Source organism: Scyliorhinus canicula, chromosome 15, assembly GCF_902713615.1.
Source record: "Scyliorhinus canicula chromosome 15, sScyCan1.1, whole genome shotgun sequence".
NCBI classification, from domain to species: Eukaryota; Metazoa; Chordata; class Chondrichthyes; order Carcharhiniformes; family Scyliorhinidae; genus Scyliorhinus; species Scyliorhinus canicula.
Genome location: NC_052160.1, coordinates 63,049,945 through 63,074,224, shown reverse-complemented (window position 1 = coordinate 63,074,224; position 24,280 = coordinate 63,049,945). Strand labels below are relative to the sequence as shown.

Sequence of the window (24,280 nt, the reverse complement as noted above, 5' to 3'; positions counted from 1 at the left end):
GGTGGCTAGCACGAGGGGACATAGCCTTAAATTGAGGGGTAATAGATATAGGACAGAGGTCAGAGGTGGGTTTTTTACGCAAAGAGTGGTGAGGCCGTGGAATGCCCTACCTGCAACAGTAGTGAACTCGCCAACATTGAGGGCATTTAAAAGTTTATTGGATAAGCATATGGATGATAAGGGCATGGTGTAGGTTAGATGGACTTTAGTTTTTTTTTCCATGTCGGTGCAACATCGAGGGCCGAAGGGCCTGCACTGCGCTGTATCGTTCTATGTTCTAATGGCTTTCCCTTCTGCCAAAAACTGGGGAGGAAGCTCCTGGCCCAGGTAAGGATGACAGATTTCCGTTCCTAAAGGACATTCATGAACCAGATGGATTATTACAACAATCAATAATAATTTTATGGTCACTATGGTAACTAGCTGGCAATTCCAGATTTATTGATTGAATTCAAATTCCACCACTTGTCATGGTGGGATTTGAGTGCACATCCCCAGAGATTGGCCTGGCCCTGGATTCTTAGTCCAGCGACATTACCACTATGCAACCATCCTCCTAATCTTTATATTCGTATTTCCAAGTATTTAAGATTATATTTTCTGTGCATTAAAATGCAACATATCGGGCGCGATTCTCTGCTCCCACGCCGGGGGGAGAAGCGCGGGAGGGCCGCTCTGGCACCCCCCGCGATTCTCCCACCCTCCCCAAAATGGCGTGTTGCATTTTGCGACACCGCCGCCGGAGAATCGCGGGCCGCCGTTTCTCACGGCAACCCGCGATTTTCTGACCCGGATGGGCCGAGCGGCCGGCCGTTCCCGACTGGTTCACGCCCAGCGGTAACCACACCTGGTCGCTGCCGGCTGTGAACATGGCACCCAGCAGCTGTTCTGTGCTTGTGGGGGGCAGAGAGGGGAAGTGAGCACCACCACCGTGCTCGGGAGGGGACTGGCCCGCGATCGGTGCCCACCGATCGTCGGGCTGGCGTCTCAACGGGACGCACTCTTTCCCCACCGTCGCCCCGCAAGATCAAGCCACCACGTCTTGCGGGGCAGCGGAGGGGAAGATGGCAACCGCGCATGCGCGGGTTGAGGCGTCATCCGTCAGCCGCGCATGCACGGGTTGGAGCTGGCCAACCTGCGCATGCGCGGCTGACGTCTTAGCCGCGCCGGCCGGGTCATTCTCGGCGTGCCGGTCCTTAACGCCAGCGACAAGGCCCCGTGGCCGAGATTCACGGCACGGCCCTCCTAGCCCCCCCGGGGTGGGGGGGGGGGGGGAGAATAGGGTGCCAGGAGCGGCCTCCAACGCCGTCGTGAACCTCTCCGGGTTTCATGACAGCGTCGGGTCTTGCGGAGAATTCCGCCTGTCATATTTTGGGTTGGAGGTGCACAGTTTGTTTGTATGGATTCAAAGGATGCTCCACAAATATTATATTAGCGTGTTTGCAGAATTTTACTAAACATAGCTGTCCATAAAAGACACAAAAAATCTTCATAAAATGTTCAAACTTTATCAAACTGTTACATCAAACAAATTATGCCTCAAAATCTTTGAGAAATTAATTTTAATGGAATCAAAGGCAATGATTGACCAGAAAAGATCTCTTTCAACAGGTTGTTAATTATATCAAGACATTTGGAGATAACTCAGTCTCTATTTTAAAGTATAATCTGCCCTTATTTTTATACTTTTACTTTGATTTTCTACCATTATTTTTTAAATAGAAAAAAACTAAGGATATGTAAGAAGCAGAGGAACAGAGCTGGCGGTTGGTTAGAACAAAGGAGATTCATGACATCGAAGAATATGGTGCAAAAGTGCTATTGTATCACTAGTAGTGGAAGGGTATAATTACAATAAAGCAACGCTACAGAAACAGTTTTCATTATAAATGGTAGCCATGATGTGGAGATGCCAGTGTTGGACTGGGGTGAGCACAGTAAGAAGTCTTACAACACCAGGTTAAAGTCCAACTGTTGGACTTTAACCTGGTGTTGTAAGACTTCTTATTATAAATGGTGACACAGGGCAGCACGATGGTGCAGTGGTTAGCACTGCTGCCTCACGGCACTGAGGTCCCAGGTTCGACCCTGGCTCTGGGTCACTGTCCGTGTGGAGTTTGCACATTCTCCCCATATTTGCGTGGGTTTCACCCCACAGCCCAAAGATGTGAAGGGTCTGTGGATTGGCCATGCTAAATTGCCCCTTAATTGGAAAACAAATGAACTGGGTACTCTAATTTTAGTTAAAAAATAAATGGTGACACAGAAGTTTATAACAGATATGCGTGTAGTCATCATTTTTGTAGATATTAATCTGCAGATATATCTACAATGAGCAGTTATATCTGTAAACCGAACAATATTATTTGTATATGACAGCATCTGAGGCTTTACTTATACTAATCTATTTTGCACGTTATAGTATTCTGAAGCTATAGTACAGTGTTGTTGAAATAGACCAGTTCCTTTAAGTCTAACTGCTGTAAATAGAAGTTCTCAAGATCAATTCAAGGTTATTTTTAGTTGCAGAGGGAACTTTGCAGATGGGGCAATGCTTACAAATTTCCAGTTCCTGGTTCAAAGAAATCAATGTAAAATTAAGGGCGAAATTCTCCGCCCCCCACGACGGGTGGGAGAATAGCGGGAGGGCCTTCCCGACATTTTTGCCGCCCTCCCGCTATTCTCCCGCCCCCCCACCGAAATCCCGACCCGAATCGCTGCCGCCGTTTTTTTACGGCCGGCAGCGATTCTCAGCTGTTAGATGGGCCGAAGTCCCAGCCCTTTCCGCCGTTTTTACGAACGGCAAACACACCTGGTCTTGCCGTTCGTAAAAACGGCGTCACAAACTCGCTATTAATAACCATGGCACCGATTGGCACGGTCGGTCCCCGGTCGGGAAGGGGCGCGCTGCCGTAAAACCCGCCCGGGTTTTACGGCAGCTTTACGATTTCTCCCGTTTTGGGAGAATCGCGCCCTAAATATTTCAGCGTGTGTGAAGTTTGAAGTGTGATATATACGTGCAATGTGGCCACTTAAACACAGAGTACAGGTAACTGTCTCAGCATCCTGGCTTTTTTCCTTCAGGGAAGGAACACTTACCTAACATCAGCAGGACTGATGGTCTGGAGTTGGCTTTCATCAAGAAGACACAACACACTGCCACCAATGACGTTCAACACATCTGCATTTAACACTCCAGATGAGTCCAAGTATCTTGAAACAATGGCTTTTCTCTAAATATTAGAAGAACAGAATGTTAAGAGAATGACAAGTCATCTTATATCAAAGAAAATTTCATATGACAAGAATTTCAGCATGTTTCATTTTTAATTTACATTTTGGTAGTATACAAGTCTGTTATTAATATTGTTTAGGGTTGTCAGTGCCAGAGTGTACTTTAGTTATGACTCTCGGGCTGGAATTCTCCAGCCATTGAGATTCTCTTTTACTGCTGGCAGTGCATTCCCACCTGGCGGCATGGCATGGCTTAAATGGAAAATCCCATTGACAAATGATGGGAAGAGAGAATCTCGCCACCAGCAAATGGTGCGCTGCTGAGAAACACACAGCTGGTGGACTGGAGAATCCTGCCCTCTGTTAGCATTACTACAGTAGTAATCAATAGTTGTAGAATAGAGACCTCCTCTAAGCTGTTCCAGTGTCTTCTAACCCTAATCTCAACGCAGCATTATTAAGAGAGCATTTTCATTTCTCTGAGCAGCAAAGCTGGATAGTTTGTTTGGTTGAGATTGCCAACTTACTTCAGATTTATAGCAACTCTCAATTGAATGCAGCATGGTAGCACAAGTGATTAGCACTGTGGCTTCACAGCCCCAGGGTCCCAGGTTCGATTCCTGGCTTGGGTCACTGTCTGTGCAGAGTCTGCACATTCTCCCTGTGTCTGCGTGGGTTTCCGCCGGGTGCTCCGGTTTCCTCCCACAGTCCAAAGACGTGCAGGTTAGGTGATTGGCCATGCTAAATTGCCCTTCGTGTCCAAAAAGGTTAGGAGGGGTTATTGGGTTACGGGGATGGGGTGGAAGTGAGGGCTTAAGTGGGTTGGTGCAGACTCGATGGGCCGAATGGCTTAATTCTGCACTGTATGTTCTATGTTCTAATTGTTCTATGTTCTAATATAGCTGAGAATTAAAAGTTGAGAATGCCAAAATCAATTTAACAAAGAAATCTTTATAGCTTGGATTAGATTTGAATTAAAATCTGAGAGATAATGAATTGTATGCTCTATCTACACCATCCACTTCCCCAATTGGAAACACTTTGGTGGGAGCATTTAAGGAATGAATTTGGAGGAGGAAAATTCCCTACCCCAGTCATTAAGCTTAAAACATCTGTTTACATCATGGGATATTAAGAAAAATAGATCATTAATGCTTTCCTTTGCAATGTTTCTGTTGGCTACATGTTGAAGGAATATCAAAGGAATGGCAGTATAACGTTAACCCAAATGATCCCTTTCCAGACTCCTCTTATTGTCCTATATTTCCATGTATCCAGGAACAACTAAGATCCCAACTTAGACTGAGTTTCAAGGCAGACCTTCTTTGAATCAAGACAATTCCTCAACTTAGTGTTTCCTTATAGTTGAGTTGCCTTACCGCGTTATCATTCTGGCTGTTTGGCAGTACAGCTGAAATAGTCTCCAGTTTGGTTACATTCCAGTTGCTGATTTCGGTAGAATCATATACGGCAGCAATATATCCCAACGACAAAACCTTCTCTTCTGGTAGCCCATGTGCGTAAGACTGTTTCAGAAACACCCGGAATTAGAACATTTGTTTATATAATTATACATGATTTAGAAAAAAACTTTTGATCCTTTTTGATAAGATAGTAGGATAATTGACGAGGTAAAGAAGATTTATTACACCCAACCAGAAATGTTTTCCATTTATTGTATCTTTCAAAAGGAGGACCTCAATAAGGGTCTTCCACGGCTGATCCGATTATGTAAATTAATAGTCGATCCACGAATATCTTGGTACACCTTTATCAACTCCAGGACAAGTTGCTGGGGAGCCCTAATAGTAGGGAAATAGTAGGTTTATTGCTGGGCAACTCTAAATTAGCCAGCATTGGCTACATGCTTTCTCTGTATTGGAGCCACTCTGGGACATTCCGTTTCTGACACTAGATTCTTGTTTCACATTGGCAACAAAATAAATACAAGCAAAATAAATAAATTCTAATACTGGTACAACTTTCTTCTATGAAAAATTAGGGGGAGAGAAGTCAAATGAATACTGGAAAAAAAAAATCTCCTGTGCTTCTTTGAGGTCTTGATCTTGCCAGAGACTAAGCTCTTACCTTGCGCCCTCTATATAAGAGGGACTTTACAATCATGGAATCTTTACAGTGTAGAAGGAGGCCATTCGGCCCGTTAAGTCTGCACTGACTTGCCAAAAGAGCACCCTAACTAGGCCCCCACCCCCACCCTATCCCAATAATCCTGTACCCCCACCCTACCCTGCAGATCTTTGGACCCTGGGAGGAAACAGGAACACCTGGAGGAAACCCATGCAGACACGGGGAGAATGTGCAAACTCCACACAGTCACACAAGACTGACTTGAACTTGGGTCCCTGGTTCTGTGAGGCAGCAGTGCTATCCACTGTGCCGTGTAGATGGTAGGCAAGTTTTGGGGAGTCAGGAGGTGAGTTGCTTGCCGCAGGATTCCCAGCCTCTGACTTATACTTGTAGCCACAGCGAGTGAAGGAAATATTCACCCACGGGGAGCTTAGCTGCAATGTGATATGGGTTCTGGGTGTGACACACAAGTTATGACAACTTGACTGGGGCAGGATGTATGGGAGCAGGGGCGCGATGCACAGGCAGGGCTTAGGGGCAGCTGGTGGTCCTGAGAGAAGGATTAACTGATAGTGTCACTGGTGAGGCCCCTACCCTAAGAGCGCCAGTGTGCCAGGGAGGGTGCGAAAGGCCACAGCGCATGTGTCCTTTGTTTGGGTGAGCTCTGCTACTTCCCTACTTCCCTTGCAGTGGGCTGCGCTTCTGATGAGTGCACTGAGTGCCAGAACTTGGTGGGCCACTGACTGAGCTTGACCACATCCATCCCATTAATGTTGCAGCTGGGGTATGAAGGTTTCCAGTGAGGTGGCCTGGGTGGGATCCCAGATGACCAGAGGCTCTCTGAACATTTGGTGAACTGCTCCCAGTGAGCAGTCAGCATTGTGTGCAGCCAGGGACCTATAAAAATCACCAAAGGAGTGCATTTAAAACAAATACTGCAGCAATGAGTCAGGTCAGCCCGATCCAGAGGGGACACCCCCAGTCCACCGGCTTGTCACCAAGTCACTTCACACTACCCCCCCCCCCCCCCCCCCCTCCCCCCCGCCCAGCTCAAGCTGCCACCTCCCAGCAAGCTCAACCATTTTGGAAATTTAAAATAGCTTTTTACCATCTCACTGCCCCTCAGCAGCCATCGTGCCCTGACCCCGTTTGTAAATACCTGCCCCATATCTCGCCTGTGTGACCTCCGCCTGGAAGGGATGGAGCATCGCGGAAGGATGGAGCATACTATGTCCAATGCACTAATGAGATTGAAACCCATGCAAATGGCGGTTTCGGGCCCAAACTTCGATTTAGCTGCCAGAAAGGGACCGAAGCATGGTGTCAGACGTAAACCTCAATTTTTCAATTTTGCACGATTCTCCGCCCAATTGCGATTCGCGCTTCCATCGTTGTGAAGTGGAAAATACTGTCCCTTATTTTTAAGCAGGAGCCCATTGTTCCAGGGTCTCCTATAAGAAGGAACATTCTTTCTACATCCACCTAACTGAAACACATTGATAGCGATAATTCACACAATAAAATAGCAGGATAAGCAGTAAGGAAAGAAGGATTTTACGGTACATTATAAAATAAATAAGTGTAAGGATTAAGCAAATTTTTTAATGTAATTACTGTTTAAAGCTCATGATTTGTGTAGAATCCTTTTCAATATGACTTCTCCTTCACTGAGTTGTTCATTTGAATTACACCTCTACAAAGGCCACCAGGTACAGATCTCACTAATCTCTTGGTCAAACCATGCATCTTTACCTGATTCAACTTATTTTTGAGAACTTCAAGTTGTTCTTTAGAAAACGCAAGATTTCCCAGCTGAGATAGTTGATCCATCAGGACATTATTATCCAGACATGCGTCCAATTCTGCTGTTCCATACCGTGCAGGTAGCATTACATCAAAACTCTTATCTGCTGTTATTTGACCGATTAAGCATCCTACAAATATAATTATTAATAAAAGGGTCTTTAAATTTGAAAAGCAAATGTTATTTATTTCATTTGATTACAAAAGCTGCTGTATCTAAGTCTTCCCTCCTGAAAGTAAATTATGTGTGGTAAGAGTTTTCTAGAATTGTTCCCATTTTTATCTTCTTAATGTGAGCCAAGACTAAGCATCAGCAAGTTCTTCAATACCAGAGGTCATCGAGTGCTTGAAGGCTGAGTAACACACCTTGTGGTGCACTGACTCACTGAGCCATTGAAAGAGCTCTATCCAAATTTTTTGACTGCCTAATCAATGGGGAAAATGATCCTGTTATCACACCTGGGCATACTACATTGTCTGGGCACATCACAAGGACGAAAACTGAACAGGGATGATAGTCAGTAATGGAAACCAATTGAATTCCCTTACAGTACTGTGTTATTGTAATCCAATATGCCCAGCGCAATGGCAGCAAAATCTAAGCTCTATATATTGATTTTCCTATTGATTGGGAACATACATTTGAGATGTGAATTGATGAAGAGCAGCTATCAATCAACATTGCCATTTCTCTTCGATATGCCATCAACCTTCAACATGTGTAGGGAAAATAATTCAAAGAAAATTCAAATCACGCAAAGCAGCAGCATCACGGTGAGCTGAAAGCCATACCATGACAGGATCGGCCAGTAAAGGGAGGGCTGAAACATGGGGCAGCAGTCAAGGACAGTTCTCAATAAAGGGCAAATCGGAAGCTATGGGATGAAAACTTCTCACTGGAAGAACAAAGAATGAACGGAGAAAGACGTTCTTGAATTGAGAAGTATTAAACCACTGAATGGGAAGGTACTGTGGTGCTGTGGGTTGTGTCCTTGACTTTGAGCCATAAGCTCCAGTTTTGACTCCTACCCCAGGATCTCATGGCCAAGGAAGCTATGTTCATAACATGGTCAAGCACATTGAGTGTCAACCTGCAAAATCCTTCCAAACATGCTGATGGCTAGTGGCAAGAGTAGGGGAGACTCCTGATCAGCATGCAGAGTGATGCCGCTGAAGTTATAAGCCTTTGGTGACAGACTAGCAACCTGTTCCAGGAATTATTAGCTATGGAAACAAAAATGAAATGAAATGAAAATGGCTTATTGTCACAAGTAGGCTTCAAATGAAGTTACTGTGAAAAGCCCCTAGTCGCCACATTCCGGTGCCTGTTCGGGGAGGCTGGTACGGGAATTGAACCATGCTGCTGGCCTGCCTTGGTCTGCTTAAAAAGCTAGCGATTTTGCCCTGTGCTAAACCAGCCCCTGTATTAGAGGTGGAAGAAGAGAAAGAATAAACCACTGAATGCTTCATGATTATTGAAATAAACATAATTTAAAAGTGAATAGGGAAATATTTATAAAAGGGGGAATGCGGCTTTATTGCAGGAGTGGCAGAAATGGAGAAGACACAGTATAATCATCTGGTGGAAATGTGGTCTCCTCCCTATGCTGTAATTTCTACAATTCCATAAAAATTCTCTTTTATTGAATTAGAGTCCAGTGACTATTTAGAAATGTTGATGTGTGAGTGTAGGACAATGTGCCCTATATGTAGCATGCCAAACCCAAGCTCGCTGCCCTTAGGGCGGCACAGTAGCACAGTGATTAGCACTGTTGCTTCACAGTGCCAGGGTCCCAGGTTCGATTCCTGACTTGGGTCACTGTCTGTGCAGAGTCTGCATGTTCTCCCTGTGCCTGCGTGGATTTCTTCTGGGTGCTCTGGTTTCCTCTCACAAGTCCCGAAAGATGTGCTTGTTAGGTGATTTGGACATTCTGAATTCTCCCTCTGTGTACCTGAACAGGCGCCATAGTGTGGCAACTAGGGGCTTTTCACAGTAACTTCATTGCAGTATTAATGTAAGCCTACTTGTGACAATAAAGATTATTATTATTAGTGCAACCTCTCCATTTTGTTCAGGTCAGTCTGTAATTGTTGGTTTTGGCGTGTAAGTCCAAGAGCAGATCAACTTTTGCTGAGGCTACCAGTTCAGAGTTGTCAACCCCACAAGGAATCCAAATTTGCGAATGAGATACAACAAGTAAATTATCGTGTCAGAAGTGACACGATAAGAAGATCAAGTGATTAAACCTGCAAGAATACTTCCAACCAGAAATGGCAACACTACATGATTACGTACCAGTTGCACGTTTTGATCTTGAAGTTAAGAACAGCTGAGAAAGTAAATTTCGTTGATTTTGGATTCGGAATCTCGATTGTCTCCTCATGTACGGTCTCAAGCCTTCTAAAATGACATCCTGTGGTGGGAAAGACACCATTATAACAATAGAAAATTGCGGCTTTCAGAAAAATCTTTAAATACGTCAATAAAGTTTATGTTTATCAGAGCACCTAAAATGTTTTTAAAATGTCTAAAATTTCCCTTAATGCCTATCCATTCGCTAAATTTTACAGGGGGAGTATGATTTGTCCACAAACCCCGCTCCACTTCCCCAGGAAATACCATCGGTTCTGAACGGACCGTTTTTAAACAAGTGATAACACGCTAACAGAGACATAAAGACTGAAACAGACAGCGGGTTGGACTTGCAGCCCTCAGTGGGAGGAAGTCCCATCCTCAACAGCTACTGCGGAAATGGACTGGCTGGCTGCTCCTGCAGTCCCAGCAGCGCCAACAGAGATTGCTTGGATTCAAGAAAGTCCCTGGTATGAAGATCAGTGGTGTCTGGACCCAGCTAAATCCTGAGCTTTTTCTGACAGTGAAGGGATCGAGCATCATAGAGAGCTGGTGGTGGGGTGGAGGAGGATGGGTTTTGGAGGTGGGCAAGGAGGAACAAATGGAGGTAATCATGCGCACGGCACACACCACAAATGTTGTACTCTCCTTCTTTCCTGCATTCTCAAAATTGTAGTTCAAAAAAACTTTGGCTGAGGTTACCAGTTCAGAGTTGTCAACCCCACAAGGAATCCTAATTTGTGAGCGAGATACAATAACAAGTAAATTATCATGTCAGAAGTAATGTGATAAGAAGGTCAAGTGATTAAACCTGCAAGAATCCTTCCAACCAGAAATGGCAACACAGTTGTACATTTTGATCTTGAAGTTAAGAACAGTTGAGAGAGTAAATTTTGTTGATTTTGGATTCGGAATCTAGATTGTCTCCTCATGTACGGTCCCAAGCCTTCGAAAATGACATCCTGTGGTGGGACAATTACCTGGGTCCCGCCAGCCACTGCCTGGTGTTTCACTGCAATGGAAGCTTTTGCCCTGTCACTGTAATTTGGCTGGAAGTGCTGGAGAAATCTCATTTTGTGGCACAAATAGAGTTGACACCAGACTTTGAAAAGTAAAGGGGAAGCAAGCAGCTCCAAGGTGGTTCTCCTCCACCATGATTTCCTGCCTTTACCATTCTGGACCTGTTCTGTGTAATATCCCAACAATAAAATGGCTTGTACTTCCATTATTTCTTATATCCTGCATAGAGGCCTGCAGGTTCTCTCCCGAGTTGGGTGTGCAGGTTCAGGAAATTGTCCAACTCCCAAACCCAACTTGGGAGAAACCTGCCTAAATGGATGATTTTGTCTGGGGCTGTAGGTGCGAACTGAAGTCGGGCTCACCACCCCCAATAAACAGTTTAGAGGCAGTCAAGTGCTGATGGGCTCGTTAAATGCTCTGGGATGGCGACTTGAGTTATCATAAAAAGGGCCTCTAGGCCTCACTCCTCCTCAACTTACCACACACTTTCCATGTCTCATCAATGGCAACTCGTGCCACTTCTTACCCCCATGATCCCTCATATACTCCATGCCAACCTATTCATCCATGGATCCTCATACCATCTATTAAAACCAATGTTCCTCTACCCAGACCACATGGACCTTAATTTCTTCCATGCAGACTCCACTATTGAGAAAAAACTCCAATTGAAAAGTTCCACTCAGTACATTTAAGTCCCTTCTAATATTTAATTTCTCATTAAAAACAAATATTAACAATCCCAAAAGACAACTGGACCTCTCCAAAGGGGGCACTTGACCTCTCCATATAATCCCAGTTGATTTAACGTTTTCCTCAAATTTGTAAAGCCGCAAGTCATGTTTCAGAGATCTGGGTGATGAAAATTGTTTCTGAGTCAAGGCAACTGCACTTTTAAATGCCGTTTTGCCTCCATGAAACATAGATGTGTGAAGTACACCTGTCTCCTGCACCCATTCCTCTCTACTTCAGCCCCCGGTGAAAATGGTGCCACATACATGGGAAGACTTCCAGATTTGGGGATCCAGTGACATTTTGCATTAGCCCTTTGGGCAGCACGGTAGCATGGTAGTTAGCATAAATGCTTCACAGCTCCAGGGTCCCAGGTTCGATTCCCGGCTGGGACACTGTCTGTGCGGAGTCTGCACGTCCTCCCCGTGTGTGCGTGGGTTTCCTCCGGGTGCTCCGGTTTCCTCCCACAGTCCAAAGATGTGCGGGTTAGGTGGATTGGCCATGCTAAATTGCCCGTAGTGTCCTAAAAAGTAAGGTTAAGGGGTGGGGGGTTGTTGGGTTACGGGTATAGGGTGGATACGTGGGTTTGAGTAGGGTGATCATTGCTCGGCACAACATCGAGGGCCGAAGGGCCTGTTCTGTGCTGTACTGTTCTATCTATCTTCCATCTCTGCCAAAATGTGGACCATAGAGATTCTTAGCCTGTGCTAAAGAGCAGACACCTCTATCAGCAATTTACACTGCCCATTTGTCTAGTGCAATAACGTGACAACAAATAGGGATAAAGCTAAAATATCAATAGATTTGTGGAAAACTCAAGTTTTGGGCTGTGCTCATTAATGTAACTAGCATCTGATGACTGTCATGAGAAAAGTGGAAAATATTTACACTGGAATCGCTATTAGTCATCAGACTAAAGTGACTCCCTTTTTGCCTAATGAGCATAGGAATTAGCAGATAATAACTATATCCTCATTTTCCTTCTGGTCCTGATACAATTACTACATTAGTCCTAGTGCAAGATTTTGATAATTATACTAATTTTATAAACTGCAATTTTAAAAAAAAATTTAGAGTACCCAATAATTTTTTTACAATTGAGGGGCAATTTAGCATGGCTAATCCACCTACTCTGCACATCTTTTGAGTTGTGGGATGGGGGTGAGACCCACGCAGACACAGGGAGAGTGTGCAAACTCCACACGGACAGTGACCCAGGGCCGGGATTCGAACCTGGCTCCTCAGCCCCGTAGGCAGCAGTGCTAAACACTGCGCCACCATACCACCCTAGAAACTGCAATATCTATGGATTTTATTCTAGAAGCAGTTTAAAATTTTAAAATTAAGTGGTTCACTTGGGACTTATTGTTGGAGATTTAACAGTCAAGATAGCTGGGGAAACAGACGTTTGTGAAAAAAAAAATTGTTTATTGTTTCACAAGCTGAAGCTGTCTTAATAGCCAAAATATGATTAGGTATTTGTTTTCAAATCAGTTTGAAGAAATTACTTAAGCAGCCTGAACTTAGGACAAAACAAACCATGCATTACATTAATGGATCTGTTGCAGGGAGGAAACCTTTATTCTCTGATATTATGATAAGAAGTGGTCTTAACTGTTGATTTTAATAGTTTTAGTGTGGGGCCTGGGATAAGATATATTAACAAGAGAATGCGACCATTTATGGCATCTCTGAATCTGGAAGGAAATGTACATTTGTGACAGACTGTAAACTTCTGGAGTTTATGACACATAAGGCAGGGGTTATTGCAAAGGTGATTGACATGAGATGATTTACAGCCTGTAGCCAATATGAGGAGTGAATTTAGACTATCTCCAAAAAAGTGCAATCACTTCAAAGACAAAGAAGGGAGACATCGCCTGTGCTGACAACACCAAGATTTCCTTGGATCTTGAGAGATGAAAACATCTGAATTGTCTTTATTGCTTGTTGTTAAGAATATATAAAATCTTGCTAAATAAATTTGACTTGGTTCATAAATACTAGTTATTTGTACCTTGTAGGTCAAGTACAGTTGAGGACTCTAGTGCTAGAAATGAAAAATTCAGACTATAATGAGGACCCTGGTGTTATAAATTAAAAATTTGGACTGTAAGAGTTTATTTTAATTGGAAGGGTTTAATACCTCAAAACCATAAATCTTACACTAGGCACAGACATACGTCGAAATTCTACGGCCGTTGGCTGGGGCCGGGAATTCTCTGGTCCCACTGGCATTACGCCCCCGCCTGCATGTTTCCCGGCGGTGTGGGGTGGCTCCAATGGGATTACCCATTGGCAGAGAAACCTGCTGGCAGTTTATGGCATGGTGCTGAGAAACATGCAGCTGGAGAACCAGAGAATCCAGCAATGAAGAGAAGCACAATATAAATAATAATCAAGTAAATGTTAGCAGGCTGTGCAATGAAGTGAGACACCCAGGACTCTGGTTGGCAAATCATCAGGAAGGCAAATAACTAGAGTGTGGTTAATGCAGATTCCAGAGGGAGGCACTGAAGGCGGTCATTAGGGGGAGCTCATTTCAATTTGGGCCCATAAGGAGAAGGGTGAATGGGCGGAGCTGGACAGGCTGTAAGGCGAAATTTTACAGGTGGACAGGAGGTATGCGGAGTCTCCGGATGATGGACCTCTGAAGGAGCGTTAGAGACTACAACTGGAATTTGGGCTCCTGTCCATAGGTAAGGCAGAGGTGCGAGGCACAGCTGAGGAGGGTAAAGAGGGCGGTCTATGAATATGGGGAAAAAGCCAGCAGGATGCTGGCGCATCAGCTGAGGAAGCAGGATGTGGCGAGAGAGATTGGGAAAGTAAAAGATACGGGGGGGGGGGGGGGGGGGGGGGGGGAAGGAAGGTGGTGGTGGACCGGGCGGGGGTGAACGATGTATTTTGGGAATTTTACAGTAGATTATATAAATCAGAACCCCCAGCCGGGGAGGAGGGAATGAAGCGATTCTCGGGGTGGGGCTGGAGTTTGAGTATCGAGGAGGAGTTGGTGGAAGGCTTGGGAGCCCCAATTGGGCTTGGGGAGGTTATAGATGGGTTGGGGGCAATGCAATCGGGTAAGGCCCCGGGACCTGATGGATATACGGTTGAGTTCTATAAAAGTTTTCCGGGTTGCTGGGCCACCCCTGGTGAAGGCTTTAAATGAGTCTAAGGAGTTGGGAGTGCTCCCCCCAACATTATCGCAGGCATCGATTTCCCTTATTTTGAAGCGGGATAAGTATCTGGAGAGTTGTGGGTCGTATAGGCCGATCTCCCTTTTAAATGTAGATGCAAAATTGCTGGCAAAGATCTTGGCCAAGCGCAGAGAGGTTGTGTCCCGGGAGTTAATAGGGGAGGACCAGACCGGATTTGTGAAGGGACGTTACCAGATGTCCAATATTAGACGGCTCCTAAACATGATAAAGATGCCAGCGGAGGGGCGCGAGGTTGAGGCGGCCATGGATGCAGAAAAAGACTTTGATTGGGTAGAATGGAAATACCTATGGATGTCCTGGAAAGGTTTGGGTTCGGGCAGGGATTCGTAAACAAGATCTGGCTGCTTTATCAGGCACCGGTGGCGAATGTAAGGACAAACTGGGTTTGATCAGAGTATTTTAGTCTGTGCAGGGGCACAAGGCAGGAGTATCCACTCTCCCCACTAATGTTTGCCCTGGCCATTGAGCCTTTGGCAATGGCGCTTAGGTCATCGAACATTTGGCGGGGGATAGTGAGAGGGGGTGTGGAGCATAGGGTCTCGCTCTATGCAGACGATTTGCTTCTTTACATAACAGACCCGTTGAAGGGAATTGCAGGAATTATGGGGATATTGGAGGAATTTGGTCGGTTCTCAGGATGCAAATCAGACATAAGCAAGAGTGAGGTCTTCGCGATCCAGACAAGGGGGCAGGAGAGAGACGGAGGGAGATTCTGTTCAAAGTGGTGGGAAGGAGTTTTAGGTACCTGGGGATTCAGGTGGCAAGGGACTGGGGTCAGCTCCATAAATTAAATTTGGGCAGGGTGATTGAGCAAATGAAAGGGGACTTCTGCAGGTGGGATGTGCTCTGGCTGTCACTGGCGGGGAGGGTACAGACTGTGAAAATGACAGTCCTCCCGAGATTGCTGTTCGTATTTCAGTGTCTTCCAGTCATCATCCCCAAGGCATTTTTGAGTTTGATGAACGCGGCGATCTTGGGTTTTATATTGGCTGGGAAGGCCCCAAGGGTGAAGAAGGTCCTTCTGGAACGGGTGCACAGGGAGGATGGCTTGGCCCTTCTAAACTTTACTAATTATTATTAGGCGGCTAATATATCGATGGTTAGGAAGTGGGGGAGGATTCGGTGTGGGAGCGAGTGGAGGCAGCATCTTGTAAGGGCACGAGTCTGGAGGCTCTGTTAACAGCACCTCAGCCGTTCTCGCCAGCTCGGTACGCCACAAGCCCAGTGGTAGTGGCAGCTCTGAGTGTGGGGGGGGGGGGGCAATGGACGCAGCACATGAGACTGGAGGGGGTGTCGGTGTTGTCACTGATCTGTGATAACCACCGGTTTGCTCCAGGGGGGCTTGGCAGAGGATTTAGGAGGTGGCAGCGGGCAGGGATTGAGAGTATTGGGGATCCCTTCATTGAGCAGGGTTTCCCAAGCCTGGAGGAGGAGTTGCCGGGTGGGAACAGATTTTGGTACCTGCAAGTACGGGATTTGTCCGTAGGCAGGTTCCAGGCTTTCCTCTCCTCCCCCTAATGGGACTACAGGATAAGGTGATGTCAAAAACAGGGGTTGGGGAGAGGAGGGTCTCGGAAATATATAAGGAACTGATGGAGTGGGAAGGGGTCCCAATTGGGAAGGTGAAGAGGAAGTGGGAGGGGGGGAGGATTTGTAAGTCGGACTATGGGAAAAGGCCCCCGAGGAGAGTCAATTCATCCTCGTCATGTGCCAGGCCTAGCCTGTTCGAGTTTAAGGTGGTCCACAGGGCGCATATGACTGTGGCCCGGATGAGTAGGTTTTTTGAGGAGGTGGAGGACAGGTATGGGCGGTGCGGGGGATGTCCGGCAAATCATGTTCATATGTTTTGGGTGTGTCCGAAGCTGAGGGGATTTTGGCAGGGAATCTCAGATGTCATGTCAGAGGTCTTGGAAGGGAGGGTGACTCCGAGTCCAGAGGTGGCAATATTTGGAGTGTAGGAAGATCCAGGCAACCGGGGGAGGGGGGGGAGGGGGGGGGGGGACGTTTTGGCCTTTGCCTCCCTGGTGGCCCGGAGACGGATTTTGCTGGGATGGAGGGACTCAGAGCCTCCAAAGTCAGGAGTGTGGGTCAGTGATATGGCAGAGTTTCTCAGACTAGAGAAGATTAAGTTCGCCTTAATGGGGTTCAATACAGGGGTTCATTCGGAGGTGGCAGCCATTCATCAACTTCTTTAAGGCAAACTGACCATCAGCAGAAAAGGGTGGCGAATAGGAGTTGGGGTGGGGGGGGAAGATAGGGGGGCATGACAGTGAAGAATACGGGTAGGGAATTAAATATATGGGTACAGGAGGTGGGGGGGGGGGGGGGGGGAGAGTGGGGCTGGTTGGGTATGGTACTGTGAGGCTGTTGCGTATGTCCGACCGCTCAGTTGATAAGAGTGTTAAAATGGCAAATGCTTCAATCAAATGTTTTCTAAAAAAATGTCCGGATTCCAGCACACCAACATATTGTAAATCAGCTCATTAAAATACCAGAAGCTAGATCTTATTTATACTAGGGCTGAGCACATTGGTGCCAGCAAGCACAATTGTCAGATATTATAATATAAGTGTTAATCCATTTAATAGAATTTCAAAGCTTTTTCATGGTTTTATACCGTGTTGACTTTATTCCATGTACTTCTGTTCACAGCAAACACAAGTGTATCCAACTTTCTCAGTGTGGATTTTGTCCATGTGGAGGGATCACTGAAGAGAAATATTTAAAAATGTGTAAGTTACCGTACAATTAAGATAGAGTGTTTGCAATTAATACAACATTATAGTTTATTTAAAGAATATAGGCACAATAGAACAAAACTGTATTAAACTTAGATATTCATGTTCCTGTTCCATAGTATCCCAACAGTACAAAAGGAGGCCATTCAGCCCATCAAGTCTCCACCAATGGTCTGAAAGTACATTGTAACATTTCACTTAAATTTCAAATTCAAGTCATATACTTTGAGCTAAAATTAAAATATTTTCTCCTGTAATTAACTATATTTACTGGAATATAGGTGGCACGTTTTAAATGTGGTGTGCAGACTATGTCGCAAATATAATGCAATCATTTTGCCCCACTTTCCCCCACCATATCCCCGTAATCCCACCTAACATGCACATCTTTGGACACTAAGGAGCAATTTAGCATGGCTAATCCAACTAATCTGCATGTCTTTGAACACTAAGGGGTAATTTAGCATTGCCAATCCATCTAACCTGCACGTCTTTAGACTGTGGGAGGAAACCGGAGCCCTTGGAGGAAACCCATGCAGACACAGGGGGAATGTGCAAATGCCACACAGTCACCCAAGGCTAGAATTGAACTTGGGTCCCTGGCGTTCTGAGGCAGTAGTGCGAACTATTGTGCCACCATGTTGCATTACACTGTTACAGACACATGGGCGAAATTCTCCCCTACCCGGCGGGGCGGGGAGTCCTGGCGTAGTGGAGTGGCGCCAACCACTCCGGCGTCGGGCCTCCCCAAATGTGCAGAATTCTCCGCACCTTTAGGGGCTAGGCCCGCGCCGGAGTGGCTCCCGCTCCGCCGACTGGCACCAACAGCCTTTGGCGCCACACCGCCCGGCGTCAGGGCTAGCCGAAAGGCCTTAGCCGGTCGACGTCAGTCCGCGCATGCGCCGGAGCGTCAGCGGCTGCTGACGTCACCACCGGCGCATGCGCGGTGGAGGGGGTCTCTTCCGTCTCCGCCACGGTGGAGGCCGTGGCGGCGGCGGAAGAAAAAGAGTGCCCCCACGGCACAGACCCGCCCGCCGATCAGTGGGCCCCGATCGCGGGTCAGGCCACCGTGGGGGCACCCCCTGGGGTCCAATCACCCCGCGCCCTCCCCCAAGACCCCGGGGCCCACTCGCGCCGCCTGCTCCCGCCAGCACAGAGGTGGTTTAAACCACGTTGGCGGGAGAGGCCTGACAGCGGCGGGACTTCGGTCCATCGCGGGCTGGAGAATTGCTGCGGGGGGCCCGCCAACTGGTGGGGCGCGATTCCCGCCCCGCCGATTCCCGGGTGGCGGAGAATTCCGGCCACGGCGGGGGCGGGATTTACACCGGCCCTGGGCGATTCTCCGACCCTGCGGTGGTTCGGAGAATTACGCCCACTTATTTTAATATGATACAAAGGAACTTATTGCATGTTATACTAAAATGTCACAATCCTCATAATACAATGGCAATTAACTTGAATAAAGCCTATATTATATACAATCTATCCCACTTAGTGCATTAATTTATAATCATAATAAAAATTAACACTAAATTCCCACTTCTTTGTACCATCAGTGTTTATTGGACCATTCATGTTCAGTGCATAAATTACTTTGAAATTTTAATGATACAGAAAACATGAAGCTGAGTGAGAACACATATTTAGGTTGTTTCTATTAGTGTCACCTGCCATGTGAAATAAATGGGAAACTTACCCAAATGGGAGGAGGCCTTTATTGTTCAGCAGGAAGTTAATACCATTCTGTTGCTTGGGTGTAAAATCAGTGCAATCTTTCAATGCCTCTAATATAGAAATATCAGCATTTGTGATGTCTCCTTCATAGTCGCAGATCAAGTTATTCAATATTGTCACATCACGCTTTGACAGATTTTTATTGGAAAGTTTCTAAAAATAATAAGAAGTGTAAAATGATGAGTAAGTGAGCAGTATTTTTAGTTTATGTTCCTTTTCTTTAATCTCAAAGTCTGCTTTGATTTTCCTGTGCTATTCATAATTTCCTCGGCAGATAAGGTGGGTTGCTGGGAAGGGGCCCGGTGTTTAGTATTTAAGTACAGTAATAACACAATGAGTCTCATTCTTATCCATCTATTCGACTTTCAGAATACAGCGTCAGGTTCCCCAAACTTTGCAAACCTGGCAGCTGCATCCAGGCAAGAATGCCGCCCACCTTCCTACCTTTTGGCAGAGCGAAATAGACCTGGAGTTTAACTTAGCTGACCTGTCAGAATCAAGTTGGGGAGGCATGGCAGAAAGGAGCTTGGAAAGATGGAAGGAATCTGTAAATCAGGATTCTCCCACAGACTGTGAAGTTATAACTGTACAGCATGATGTCTCCAATCGGTTCCCTGCCTATAACCCAGCATGTTGACAGGCTTGACTTCCTGTATGATTGGAACAGGTCAGTCGAGGCCATGGGACAAGGTCAGTCCAGTGATTGGAGGACGGGTAGGAGGGGTGATCTCAATCAGGAATTCCAAGGGTCCGGGAACATGGGTCGTGGAGGTTGACAATCTAGGTAGAGGTTTGGAGGCCACAAGGGAGCAACGGGAGAAAGGGTGTGTGGGGGGTTACAAAGTCGGCGGGTGTTGGAAATTGCAGACCTGAGGGCAAGACTGAAGGAATTGGAGGCCGAGGAAGATGATCAGAGGCCTGGGAATGGGAAGGGGATTGGAAGGTCAAGACCTTGTGTGATGGGCCACAGGGTTAAGTGGCACGGGGTGCCCAGACAGTCACGCTGGACTCAAGTAGTAGGTGCAAGGTATTCAGCTCTTAGAATCTGCAGTTCTTGTCTGGATTTAGGTGCCAGGTTTGCCAAAGGTTGGGAAACCTGATCCTCCATAGTTATAAAGTTGAACAGCTTGGTAACATGATGCGGAGATGCCGGCGTTGGACTGGGGTGAGCACAGTAAGAAGTCTTACAACTCCGGGTTAAAGTCCAACAGGTTTGTTTCGAATCACTAGCTTTCGGAGCACTGCTCTTTCCTCATTGCTCCTTCCTTCACCCGAGGAAGGAGCAGTGCTCCAAAAGCTAGTGATTCGAAACAAACCTGTTGGACTTTAACCTGGTGTTGTAAGACTTCTTACTGAGCTAGGTAACAATGAGACTCATAGCATTATTAGTGTACTTAAATACCAGACAGCATCCTCCCACCCCACCTCCCAGCCCACCCACCATCCTGCCTTAATTAATGCAAGAAGTAGGCTGGTTTGAGGCAGGTTTTGGTCAGGATTCTGATCCTCCACACACCCAACAACCTGTTCTGCCCCCACTTTTGTGAAAATTCTTCTCATCCCCTGCACAGAAACATCCTATTTGGCAAACATTGTTTATGCAGATACTTATGTAAGAGCTCTTTCCACTCGATTTATCTAAGTGTATCTGTATACCCTTCTTTCTTAGTTGTGTGCTTTTCCTTAAATGCACCTAAGGGTATCTGCCTCAATTAATCCTTGTGTTCCACATTCTTACCACTTGTTGACGAAGAAGTTTTTCCTGAATTCTCAATTCGATAATATTATGTTGTGACTTCTAGTTTTGGGTACTCCACAAGTGGGAAACATTTTCTCTTGATCTAACCTATAACCTCTTTCATAATTGCAAAGAGTTCTATTAGGTTACTCTTCTGTCTGGCGCAGTGGTTAGCATTGCTGCCTCATGGCACCGAGGTCCCAGGTTCGATCCTGGCTCTGGATCACTGTCCGTGTGGAGTATGCACATTCTCCAGTGTTTGTGTGGGTTTCACCCCCACAACCCAAAGATCGGCAGGGTAGGTTAATTGGCCATGCTAAATTACCCCTTAATTGGAAAAAAAGAATTGGGTCCTCTAAATTTATTATAAAAAAGGTTACTCTTCTGCCTTCTCTTTTCTTGAGAAACAAGAACCTATTCAGTCAGTCTTTTAAAAACTATAGTTTTATTAAGGTATATATATATGAATCACAACCAAAATCAAAAAGAGAACAAACAGGAAATCTCATACCAAATAAATACCACCCCACCGCCAACCCTCCTTACCCCTCCATCTACCCTGCTCCACCGTTTTTAACCCCTGTAACTCCCCTTCGATTCCACCCCCCCCCCCCCCCGCCCCCCACTGCTGACATCTTTTTTTTTAAACATTCTATATATACACATCAAACACAACCATAAAAAAAGCAAGCAAATGTAAATCAAAACAGATAAATATCAACAGATTAACTATTTTCGAAGAAGCCGATAAATGGCTGCCATCTCTGGGCAACCTCTCCACAGAGCCTCTCAAGGTAAACTTTATCTTCTCCAGCCTGAGGAACTCTGCCAGGTCACTCACCCAAGCACCCGGTATCAGAGGCCCAGAGTCCCACCATTCCAATAAAATCTGTCTCTGGGCTACCAGGGAGGCAAAGGCCAAGACACGGCCTCTCTTGTCGCCTGGACTCACGGATCTTTCGAAACAGAGAAAGTTGCCACTTCTGGACTCGGGGCAACCTTCACCGTCTTGGACATAATGTCAGCGAACCCCTGCCAGAATCTCTTCAGCTTCGGGCAAGCACGAAACAGGTGGACATAGTTTGCGGGCCTCCCCGCGGACCGCCACACCTACTCGCCACGCGATCTAAGAACCTGCTCATTCTGGCCACCCTCATATACACCCCAAGAAGCAATTGCAATTGAATGAGACCAAGCCGAGCACACAAAGAGGATGCGTTCGCTCTTCTCAAAGCCTCCTCCCATAACCCAGTCTCCACCTCCCTCCTCAGCTCTTCCTCCCACTTCCACTTAACTTCTCCTACTGGGGTTCTTTCCCAGTCCATTAATTCGTTAGAAACCTCCAACACCCTACCCTTGCCAACTCCTGTTTGCAACACCATCTTGTCCTGCAGCCCCGGGGGCAGCACGTTGGGAAAGGAAGGCACCTGCTTCCGAACATAATCCCGTACCTGTAAGTACCGGAACACCACACCCGGAGCATGTCCCATCTCTTACCATTCCCCTTCATCTGCTCTACCAACAGCGCCAGATTCAATGTGAAAGTATTGGCTAAGTTGTTGGCGGGGAGGATGGAGGATTGTGTCCAGGACGTGGTGCAGGAGATCAAACAGGCTTCGTGAAGGGCAGGCAGCTTTTGAGTAATACAAGACAACTGTTGAATGTGGTGATGAATCCGTCAGGGGCTCTGGTTTCGGGGGTGGTGGTGTCCATGACCCGGAGAAGGCATTTGATCGGATGGAGTGGCGGTACTTGTTTGACTTTTTGGGCCGAGATTTGTGGCATGGGTGGGGTTGCTGTATGTGGCACCAAGGGCGAGTGTGAGAGCAAATAATATGAGTTCACAAAGGATTATGGGCTTGCAGGGAGGTTTGGTGGTTTCTCGGGGTACAAATTGAATGTAGGGTAAAGTGAGGTTTCCTCGGTGAATATGCTGGGACAGCGGGCTAATTTAGCGGGGATGCCATTTACGACAGTGAGGGATAGATTAAGTTATTTGGGGATTCAGGTAGCGAGGGAATGGACGGGGCTCCATAAGTGGAACTTAACGAAGCTGGTGGAGGAAGCCAGGGGGGATTTTCAGGGGTTGGGATACACAGCAGTTGACGTTGGCGGGGAGGGTCCAAGTGTTGAAAATTAATATTCTGCTGAGGTTCTTGTTTATTTTTAAAGCTCACCCGATCTTTATATCAAAGGCCATTTTTTGGAAATTGGACACGATCATTTCGGACTTGTATGGGCGGGGAAGGTGCTACAGAGGCAGAGGCAACGGGGTGGGGTGGTCGGTATTGCCGAATCTGCTTCATTATTATTTGGCGGCAATTGTGGATAAGATGCGCCGATGGTGGGAAGGAGAAGGGGTAGAGTGGCTTAAGATGAAGGAGGAATGTTGTAAGGGGTCCAGTTTGAGGACTATGGTGACGGCAGCATTGCAAATGACTCTGAGAAGTTATTCAGGGAGCCCGACCTGGTGGTGCAATCCACGGTTAAGATATGGGGCTGGATTCTCCATGTTTGGGACTAAGTCCCCATGTCATCATGAAAACTGTGGGGTGCGATTCTCCGCTCCCCACGCCGGGTGGGAGAATCGCAGGAGGGCCGGGCGAATCACGACACCCCGCCCTGGCACTCCCCGCGATTCTCCCAACCTCCCAAAATGGCACGTCGCGTTTTGTGTGACGCCGCTCGGAGAATCGCCGCTCGCCGTTTTCACGGTGACCGGCGATTCTCCGGACCGGATGGGCCGAGCGGCCTGACGAACCCGACCGGTTCACGCCGGCGTCAACCACACCTGGTCACTGCCGGCGTGAACATCGCGCGACAAGTAAGTGTGGGATCTGTGGGGGGCGGAGGGAGGATCGAGCACCACGGGTGTGCTCAGGAGGTGACTGGCCCGCGATCGGTTCCCACTGATCGTCGGGCCGGCGTCTCTAAGAGACGCACTCTTTACCCTCCGCCGCCCTGCAAGATCAAGCCGCCATGTCTTGTGGGGCAGCGGAAGGGAAGACGGCAACCGCGCATGCGCGGGTTGGAGCCGGCCAACCTGCGCATGCGCGTTTGACGTCACTTAGGCGCCGCCGGCCGCGTCATTCTCGGCACGCCGCTTTGATGCAAGCGTCAAGGCCCGGCGCCCGAGATTCGCGCACCGCCGCTCTTAGCCCCCCCCCCCCCCCCCCCCCCCGGGGGGTGGGGGAATAGGGGGCGAGGAGCGGCCTCCGACGCCGGAGTGAAACACTCCGGGTTTCACTGCGGCGTCGGCTGTTTCTCTCTGTTTCGGAGAATTGTGCCTGTGGTCTTTTACTCCAGGAAAACCGGCGTCAAAAGGCCACAGATTCCCTGTTTTGCTGTAGGATAGTAGGGAGCCGTCATTGAGCTGGCAGCTCTAGCTGCCGATACGGTCCCCAGCACTTCTGGGTCAGAGGCCGCGCATGTGCACGGCGGCAGCCTGCAGCGTGCGCGTCGTCCTCCATGGCGGACTCAGCACGTGGACCTGGACCAGCAAAGTAGTGTCCCACATCAGCTGCTCGTGCATCCCGGACCGCCTGCCCACATCGCCCCCAGCCCCAAATGTAGCCCCCCCTGCCTGCTGATTGGCCCTCCCCCAACTGTGGCGGCCCCGGACTGA

General features: G+C 47.2%; 1 protein-coding gene across 1 annotated transcript in view; it reads right to left on the bottom strand.

Moving 5' to 3' along the window:
- LOC119978154 overlaps window positions 1-24,280 on the bottom strand; it is a 512,568-nt gene that overhangs the window by 4,598 nt on the left and 483,690 nt on the right. Inside the window, exons 163-168 of the mRNA XM_038819593.1 lie at window positions 18,880-19,070; window positions 17,063-17,153; window positions 9,422-9,539; window positions 7,075-7,256; window positions 4,614-4,760; window positions 3,100-3,233 (exon numbers count right to left, since the gene is read on the bottom strand). Coding sequence (XP_038675521.1) covers window positions 3,100-3,233; window positions 4,614-4,760; window positions 7,075-7,256; window positions 9,422-9,539; window positions 17,063-17,153; window positions 18,880-19,070 — 863 coding nt within the window. The remainder of the gene's footprint in view (window positions 1-3,099; window positions 3,234-4,613; window positions 4,761-7,074; window positions 7,257-9,421; window positions 9,540-17,062; window positions 17,154-18,879; window positions 19,071-24,280) is intronic.